The sequence below is a fragment of the Propithecus coquereli genome, unplaced genomic scaffold (assembly GCF_000956105.1).
Source record: "Propithecus coquereli isolate 6110/MARCELLA unplaced genomic scaffold, Pcoq_1.0 Scaffold285, whole genome shotgun sequence".
NCBI lineage: Eukaryota > Metazoa > Chordata > Mammalia > Primates > Indriidae > Propithecus > Propithecus coquereli.
This window is the reverse complement of record NW_012148452.1, coordinates 1,061,137-1,070,924: the sequence shown is the minus strand read 5'-3', so window position 1 is coordinate 1,070,924 and position 9,788 is coordinate 1,061,137. Positions and strand designations below refer to the sequence as shown.

The following is a 9,788-nucleotide window of genomic DNA, read 5'->3' as shown; positions in this document are numbered from 1 at the left end:
GCATGCCTGTAGTCCCAGCTACTTGGGAGGCTGAGGCAGTAGGATTGCTTGAGCCCAGGAGTGTGAGGTTGCTGTGAGCTAGGCTGACACCATGGCACTCACTCTAGCCTGGGCAACAAAGTGAGACTCTGTCTCAAAAAAAAAAAGAAAAAAAGAGTATAGATGCAGAAACTGAGGTTCAGTAAGTAACTTCCCTAGGTTAAGTGGATGAACCACTCTTGGAATACAGAGTTATCTTCATGTCTTGTTCCAAAGAAGGAATAGTAGTAAAAAGAATAAATACTCTGTTCTAGTCACCTTCATCTTATCAATAATAGGATATGCCTTTTTGAGGACAGCTGCTTTGTAGGCTCACATCTAAGATTTTCTGGTATTGTCATTTTCTTCAAAAGATGCATATCTTTTGAAGAGCTTACATTATACATATTTATTTTTAGCTGATAAAATGAAACAGGTAATACTATTTATATAATCTTGAAATATAGAGAAGATATTAAACTTTTATTTTGAGACTGTTATAGAGAGAAAAGTTATTACTCTCTTCTTTTCGGGTTTTTCTAATTATTTAAACTCAATGGATCATGTTCTGGCTAATTTTTAAATTTTTATTCCTTCTCATATTTTCCTTTCCTTCTTTTTTTGTTTAGATGCCCCCCATTGATGGATATTACTCTACACATGTTGAATGGGTATCTTCTTGCATCTAAAGCCTACCTTAGTGCTCATCTGAAGGAAACAGCAGAGCAAGATAGGCCTTCCCAGAATAATACAATAGGTTTAGTTGGACAAACTGATGCTCCAGAAGTTACCAGAGAAGAATTGAAAAATGCATTGCTGGCTGCTCAGGTAAATTTTGCTAAAGTAAAATTTAGTAAAAAAGGCCAAGGGCTTTCCTACTCACATAATCAATTAAATTAGATGGCATATTATTCCCTCTGTGTACATTGGTGACATATAGTATATTCCTTCTATTGGAGGATCTATTATAATGATGTTACCTTTGCTCTGTATCAGATGGATTATATTACTGAAATTAAGAATAATCTTCATGATATAAATTTAATAGCCATTTAAATAAGATTTATATTTTAATAAACTATAAGATTTTACCTGTTCTGAGGTTATTAGGCTCGGTCATTCAACAAATGATCTATTCAACACCTACTATGTGCCAAGTACTGTTCCAGGAACTGGGAATATAGTGGTGAAGAAGACAAAATCCTTGGTTATATGTTTCTTAAGATCAAACGATAGGGAAAAAAATCAAAGATGGAGACAGATAGTAAGCAGAAAAACAAATACATATAAAATAGTCAGTGATAAATACTATAATACAAGTAGTTCAACTTTATATTTAGTTAAGGAAAGTTTTATAACAATGTAGAATTTTTTTTTTCTTTTTGAGACAGAGTCTCACTTTGTTGCCCGGGCTAGAGTGAGTGCCGTGGCGTCAGCCTAGCTCACAGCAACCTCACACTGCTGGGCTCAAGCAATCCTACTGCCTCAGCCTCCCGAGTAGCTGGGACTACAGGCATGCCCACCATGCCTGGCTAATTTTTTCTGTATATTTTTAGTTGTCCAGATAATTTCTTTCTATTTTTTTTTTAGTAGAGACGGGGTCTCGCTCTTGCTCAGGCTGGCTTCAAACTCCTGAGCTCAAACAATCTGCCCGCCTGGGCCTCCCAGAGTGCTAGGATTACAGGTGTGAACCACCATGCCCGGCCTATTTTGTAATCTTAACTACTATGTACTTAATAATTTCAAAAAAATGAAAACTATTTGTTAATTTTAAAGTTAATCTTTTAATGGCTTTGTTGTGTCTTCTTTTTGTTGGAAAGCATTTGAACATTTGGTTGTAGCATGGAGGTCCACAGTTTCAGTTGATCCTTTAGATGAGTATCAGTCATTTGTCACCTTAAGGGTGTCTTGATTTGAGTTAGGTGGAAGACTGTAGATTCACAGCAGTAAGTGGTTGAAAAGCAAGAAAGCATTTTTCGAGTATGTTGCTGAAGGCATGGGTATTCTACTGCATTTTCTATATTTCAGTTGGATCTTTCTTAGCATCAAACAATGATTTTAAAATGTCATCTACTAAGAACTCAATCAATTCCATCTGTAGTTCTTTTAGGTGCCTTGGCGACATCAACTAGGTGAGGCTGAAATGCAAATTCGAGTATGATGTCATGATTCTCAAAGTCAATGAACCTTTCATTGTATTCTCCAATTAATAGGTCTATAACAGCTGTGTATTCTCCCAACCATTCGCATATATCATCCTGCTCATCAGTGACCCCTGCTAACTAGGGAAAATGTTCATACGAAATTTCCTTTTGAAGAAGTAGTGTTTTGAAAAAAGATACCTTTTTTTTTTTGAAATGCTTGGATTTTTTTGCCACATATCATATATAGACTTAGTTTTACCTTACAAAAAAATATTCAAGTTGTTTTGATTTGACATGATATTACACAGAAATCCCGCATTCCTATAGAAATCTTCTTTCAATGATTCACACTGGTGATTCTGTTCTTCATAAAATTTAACTATCCGTTCTTGCAGAGAGAAAATTTTGGCTAACACCTGTTCCTGCGATAGCCAATGCATGTTAGAATGATATGGCAAATCCACACCGAATACCTCATGGTTCTACTTTAGCATGTTACGAAACTGATGCTATGTTGCATTTGCAGGAATATAGTTAACAATACTTATAACTTGTTGCAAAGTGTCACTTAAAATAGTAGCTTTAGCACAGAGATTTTACTGATGTAAGATACAATGAAAAGAAATGAGAGGATCTGGATCTGTTAATGCTTTTTTTTAATCTAGGCAGTAAGCTCTTCATGTTTTCCTGCCATGGAAGGTGTACCGTCTGTATATACACTCACCAAATTTACCAAATTCAGTCCAACTTCATGATATTTATCTTGAAAGTTGTTGAAGCTATCCATTCCCCACATTCTGTTGGCAAGAGGGCCCAATGCAAATAACTCTTTGTAGCAAAGAAAATCTTCTGTTATGACTTGAATGAGGTATGAAACTTGCGGTGAGTCAATAGTATCAGTCGATTCATCCAAAGCGATTGAATAATATATATTTTCCTTCTAAAGTATTGCGTGAAGTTGTTCTGTTAAGTTGAAGGCTAATTCATGCTGCCAATCAATTTTGTTTCTCCTTGAAAAGGCAATTGTTTGTACTTTGAAATGTTATCGGGGTCTGATCATCCTACAACTTTGACAATGGATTCCTTTATAATTTCTGCATCACTGAATGGCTTCCCTTTTCCCCCCGAGTATACAAGCTACTTTATAAGTTGCTTCAGTGGCATTATTTCCAGGTCTTATTGCTGTTTGAGGGAGTTGTCTTTGCTTTTGCTTTTCATCTTTTAATTTCTGCAATACAACCTTTCACACCTCCTCCTCTAATTTAAAATATTTGTGGTCCATGTCAGTGTTATAATGCTGATAAACATTGAGTTTCTTTAATGTTGATATTGTAGTATCATAAAGCAAGCAAATCATCTTATTTTTAGCAGAAACAAGATAATACTCCAATTCCCAATCCTTGTTAAAAAATCTGTTTTCTTCCTTCAGCATACTCTTGGTCTTCTTTGACATGATGGGCTGTTAAGCAGACAGAATTAAAAAATACTGTGAAGCTGTGTAACTATTCACAAATTCCACTTCACACAGAAACACAGTGCACTGTCGTCACAAGCTGATAACAGACTGGTGTACTCCACCCTCATAAACTCTTGCCAACCAGCCTCATACAGTAGTGGTGCCAGTCAGGGTGGGGAAGTTAGAACTAAATCATGAGCATAGCAGCCATCAATTTAGCCCTTATGGCTTACTAGTGTTCTAATTGTGTTGATCACTCTAGGAGGATTATTTCATTGAAACTGATTTTATTCTTTGGTATTTAAAATATGTTCATTTTAAAAATAAAAATAAACAAAAATGTATAAAGGGATTTTTTCTGTAAAATTTGGACATTCAGTCAAAAGGCTGCACTTAAGGACCTAGAAGGCCACCCCTTAAGTAGGCTAACCTTACTTCATAATCATTAAGTTCTTAATCATTTAGATCAAGTAGTTGTTTTCTTCTACTTCAGGCAGTGGCTATCTTTCAGAGATGCATGTCGTATATTCAGTTTCTTCTTAAACTCCTTCCTGCTAGATAAGAGTGATTATAGCTTTCCTTTAAATATAGGGGCCTCAAGTATATCACCCCTCAAGCTACTGGTCTGTGAAATGATACTCAAGCTTGTAGGTTGAGCAACCGTGAGTTGTGCAGGTGGAATGGGTGGTAAGGTAGAATCTTCCCTTGTACAACAAGGACCTTAAACAGTCTGTCTTCAGGTTAAAAGGGGAAAGAGCTACGGGAAGTGATTTTTAGGCATTAATTTTTAACTGTTACCTTCAGAGGAATTAATAAGTTGGTAACCAGGTGAGAAAAAGAGGGAAATACAGGATAGGATCCTGGGAAAAGTGGGAGATTAAGAGGAAGGAAAGGAGATTTTGGTAGTCATTTCTGCCTAGGGCCTGTTTTGGATGTCACTGAATCAGAATAGCCTTCTAGTAGATGTTCTTCAACTGGAGTCCATGGATCTGCCTTAGAAGAAATGTGACCTACCTGACATTATGCAATATGTTTGTTTATATATGTTAATTTTTATGGGGAGAGGGTATATAGTTTTCTTAGGATTCTTTAGGGGTTCATCACCCTAAAAAGTTGAGAATCATTGCTCTATAGATTGCTCACTTCTGCTCTTAGAAGTACCTCTTTGTGTGTGTATGTTTTTTAAGAAATTGGTTGTTTTTTTATTTCTGTTCATGTGAAAACAAAATCAGATTTGCTTTTCAAACCAACTTCTCAGAAACTTTATATTCACTGTGTTTTATTTGCTTACAGGATAGTGCAGCTGTCCAGATTCTCTTAGAGATTTGCTTACCTACTGAAGAGGAGAAAGCAAACGGTATCAATCCAGACACCTTGCTAAGGAATGTTCAAAGTGTTATTACCACCAGCACTCCAAATAAGGGGATAGAGGAAGGAGAAGACAATTTGCTCTGTAACCTTCGAGAAGTTCAGTGCCTTATCTGTTGTCTGTTGCACCAAATGTACATTGCAGATCCCAACATTGCTAAGCTTGTTCATTTTCAGGTCTGTTTCCAAAGAATGATGTTTTGTGGTTGACCTTTATTTTTCTTGAGAACTTTGAATACTACATTAATAGGGATCTTTAGAAACTAGAGATAACACAAGTGATCATGGTCTTTTGCAATTTGGAGAAAAATCCAGAGTTTTGAAGTTTTTTTTTTCCCAACCTAATAAAGTATTAGATAATTTATTCCTATTCTAGTGCATCAAAAAAGTGAAATGCCAGGATACATGTAGGGCAATGTAGCCTTCTGAGCAACTTTTACACAAAGGAAGTGAAACTTTTCATTTATATTTTCTCTGTATTTGACTTATTTCTAACTTTTCCCCCCTTTCTTGTTGATTTAGGGTTATCCATGTGAACTTTTGCCTCTGACAGTCGCAGGTATTCCATCTATGCACATCTGTCTGGATTTCATACCTGAGCTTATTGCACAGCCAGAACTTGAAAAACAGGTAATGAACATTTTGGAGCTTTAAGACAATTGATTTCTCTTCAGTCTTGCAAGTTATATAAAACATTTTATAATTTTTAATACTTAAAGATATTCTTGAGAAGTGTGTAATATTTGGATTTTGTATTGCAGATATTTGCTATCCAGTTGCTTTCTCACTTATGTATCCAGTATGCATTACCAAAGTCACTTAGCGTGGCTCGTTTAGCTGTAAATGTCATGGGAACTTTGCTAACGGGTATGTAGCCAATCAACATCAACAATGAAGACTTCTCACATAAATTAGTACATATAGTTTCTGAATTTAGTGATACAGTATGTTTTTTGTTTCACTGTGAGGCAATATGATATGTGTTACTACTAGTTTAATTTATACCATCTTTTGAATTATTCTACTTTTGAAATTTTTTAAATTTACAAATGTGGTTTATAGTGTAGCAGGTATGAATAGGTAGGAAAATTGTTTCTTTCATTTTGTGAAAGAGTATATAGACTTATGGTAAATATAATATGCCTTCCACATTTTATAAATAGAAACCAAATCTTTCTGAATGTCATTATGTCAGTAGAAAACAAGTTAGGGTTTATTACAAATGGTCAGAGTCCAGAAAATTATAATCATACATATAAATAAGAGATAAATATAGTAGTTGTTTCCTTAAGTTAGTTCTAAAACATATCCTAAGATTTTAACTACCTTATGGTTTATAGAGTAAAAGGTATAAAAATAAACTTTAAAATATGTGAACTACAGTTCAATCCTTTAAAGTTATGGTTTAGTTAATTTAGTATTCTTTCTCAGTGTTCACATAATACCCTGTTCATTTTTCTTTATATTGTGTTCACCTCATGTTATAATTATTTGTAGTGACTAAGAAATTTACACTGCTTGAATTCAATCCCACCTCTACCACTAACTGGCTGTGTGACCTTTAACAAGTTTCTTAACCTCTCTAAGGCTTATTTAAATGAGTTTTTGCCTATGTAAAATAAGTGTCATAATAATACTTTCTTCATTTATAAGATTATGAGAATTAAATGAAATAATGCACGTAATGCACTTATCACAGTGCTTGGGCATAATACGAATTTATATCTTCGATAATGACTGAGACTGCTAGATTGTGAGCTCTCTGAAGGTAGGGGCTGGCCATGTCTTAGAAAACAGTCTCTCTAGCACAGCTTAGTATGTTATATAGGCTGTGTATGTTGAATTTATATCTGTAAAGTAAAAAATTCTGTTTCATTTCTTTCTAATAGTTTTAACACAGGCTAAGCGGTATGCTTTTTTCATGCCAACTCTGCCATGTTTGGTCTCTTTTTGTCGAGCATTTCCTCCACTGTACGAGGATATTATGTCTTTGCTGATCCAAATAGGACAAGTTTGTGCCTCTGATGTTGCCACTCAGACAAGAGACATTGATCCAATTATTACACGTAAGTGGTAACTCATTTTCAAGAGTTATCTTAATACTTCAAACAAAAAGGCCAAATTCCTTTCCAGATTTCTGGGTCTTAATTCTTCTTTCCTTATGCTTTTAGGTCTTCAACAAATAAAGGAGAAACCAAGTGGATGGTCTCAAATATGTAAAGATCCGTCTTACAAAAATGGATCCAGGGACACTGGGAGTATGGATCCCGATGTACAGCTCTGTCATTGTATTGAAAGCACAGTAGTTGAAATAATAAACATGAGTGTTACTGGAATTTAAAAAAATTTAAAACAAAGAAATGAAGCTGTTTGCTGCATATACCCAACATGAATCTGCATCTTATAACAACTCTAAACTGAAATGGGAACAGTAATATCTTAGAATCATTAAAACAATTCAGTTCAATATGAATATAATTTAGAACTCTGAGAATTATGCTTGCATGTATTTGATTGGTACACCTTTGGATCTACTTTCCTGGTATGTTTATATTGTAGCAGCTGAGATTTTTTTCCACTGGGAACACATTTAAGAGACTCATTACAGGGAATTTGGCCTTGTATTTAGCTTTTGAAGTGAAGAAAGACTGCCATGCCTTTCATTTCTTGTACAGATGAGCCCTAGTAGTGTTTATTTTAATTGTGAGCTTGTAACAGAGTTCAAAAAAGATGCAATGATAGGAGGGAGAAAAAGGTATCAAGAGAAAGGAGAGGGGCCGGGCGTGGTGGCTCACGCCTGTAATCCTAGCACTCTGGGAGGCCGAGGTGGGCGGATCGTTTGAGCTCAGGAGTTCGAAACTAGCCTGAGCAAGAGCGAGACCCCGTCTCTACTAAAAATAGAAAATAAATTAATCGGCCAACTAAAAATACATAGAAAAAATTAGCCGGGCATGGTGGCGCATGCCTGTAGTCCCAGCTACTCGGGAGGCTGAGGCAGAAGGATTGCTTGAGCCCAGGAGTGTGAGGTTGCTGTGAGCTAGGCTGACGCCATGGCACTCACTCTAGCCCAGGCAAAAGAGTGAGACTCAAAAAAAAAAAAAGAGAAAGGAGAATTGAGGAAAAATTAGGAGTTAAATATCCAAATAGAAATCTCAGACTTGCAGTGTAAGTAATAATAATGCAAGTTGGAATTCTAGTTCTCAAGAAACAATATTGAGAAGGCTTTAAAAAAGGCAGGTAGCTTTTATAATTGTTTTCCATGGAATACAGATGAGGATTTAAAGATTTCACGTATTTGCTTCAATTTTTACTAATATATGAAGCCATATGTTTAAAGAGATACTTGAATAATTTGGAATTTTAAGATACTGGTTTAAAAGTGTTTACAGAAACATCTTTGTGCAAAGAAGAACCTGAAAGGAGGTCTCATTTAGTTTTTTGTTTTAAATTTATTTTTATAATGCTTTATTAACTTATCTAATGCTCAGAGGGGAGAAATATGTATCAAATTAAATGATGTTTAGAGCAATAAAACCCACTGGATTAAAGAGCTCTTGGTTTGTCATCAGGATTATAATTCACATCTTAACTTTGAGAAGTTCTTTAAGTAAGAAAATATATACAGTGTTTGAACCTCAGGAAAAATTAAAATGTGGAAAATACTGTCTTGCTGAAAGATTTCAGTCCTCTGTTAGTAACTTCTATTGATTAGGCGGATGCATTCAGGTAACCCATAATCCTTCTTTTTAAAATTAAGTATCCATTGTAGAAGGTACTTCTCTTTATTCTCTGAGATATACCTCAATCACACACTTTTTCCCCCTACTCAAAATAGACCTCTTCACTTGTAAAAGAAGTTAGATAGGCTAATAAATGTGGTTTTTAAGAAACTTAACTTCAGCCTTTTCACTAGCAAATAGTCACATCTCATTTTCCTTCTCTGTAAAATGGGGTTACTACTGGCCCTACCTCATAAAGGTATTCTGTAAGAACTAGTTTGTAGCCGTTTCAAATCATGAAGTGCATAGTATCATATGTGATAGAATATTTATAACTTTTTATTAGATGCTTAATGTTCAATTAAGTAATTTTGATGTGAAAAACAAAAGCATATGCTTAAAAAATACCATAAGAATTTCATATTTTTAAACAAGGCAGTTTTGTAAGTCCCATAAGATTAAATACAAATCCAGTTTTGTTTTTTTGGTAACTGCGGCCTTGAAATATTTTGTGTGAATAGGGATCCCTTAGGGGTTCAGGAAAAGTTGAAGTATGTTTTCTAGCTAAATGCAGTGCACATTCCTGGATTGATTTTCAAAGACTGGTCATAACCTGATGTGTTAAAATATAACATATGCTGTTTTTCATCAGATTTGTTGATGATGTAAATAAAATGTGTAAATATATCAGTAAATGCTAATATTCATGTATTTTAAGTTAAGGTTATAAAATTTGTCACAATGTGATTTTTTTATTCAAGTGAAAACAGATGTGTGCAGCTATTTTGAATATTTGTTTATAAACATTCATATTCTTTATCAAATGAACTTGTAGTTTTTTGTGTTTGATTCCACTACTGTTAACCTGAAAGGGACATTCAAGGGATTGGATGCCACGACTGTCAGGCTCCAGGGCCTATGTGCATCCCTTTCTCTTCTGTCACATACATTAAATGGCAATACAAATTTAGAGCCAACTAACAGTAAATTACTCCCTCATATTTTCTTATCCACATATATTTTCACATTACTGAATTTCTTTTTTTCTGAGACAGAGTCTCACTCTGTTGCCCAGGCTAGAGT

At 34.9% G+C, this 9,788-nt stretch overlaps 1 protein-coding gene across 1 annotated transcript in view; it reads left to right on the top strand.

Annotated features, from left to right (window-relative positions):
- Nucleotides 1-7,778, top strand: part of INTS2 (integrator complex subunit 2) — a 57,412-nt gene extending 49,634 nt beyond the window's left edge. Inside the window, exons 19-24 of the mRNA XM_012648398.1 lie at nucleotides 648-846; nucleotides 4,912-5,163; nucleotides 5,509-5,616; nucleotides 5,748-5,853; nucleotides 6,876-7,052; nucleotides 7,158-7,778. Of these exons, the coding sequence (XP_012503852.1) occupies nucleotides 648-846; nucleotides 4,912-5,163; nucleotides 5,509-5,616; nucleotides 5,748-5,853; nucleotides 6,876-7,052; nucleotides 7,158-7,327 (1,012 nt within the window). The 3' untranslated portion in view covers nucleotides 7,328-7,778. The remainder of the gene's footprint in view (nucleotides 1-647; nucleotides 847-4,911; nucleotides 5,164-5,508; nucleotides 5,617-5,747; nucleotides 5,854-6,875; nucleotides 7,053-7,157) is intronic.
- The last annotated feature ends 2,010 nt before the right edge of the window (nucleotides 7,779-9,788 follow it).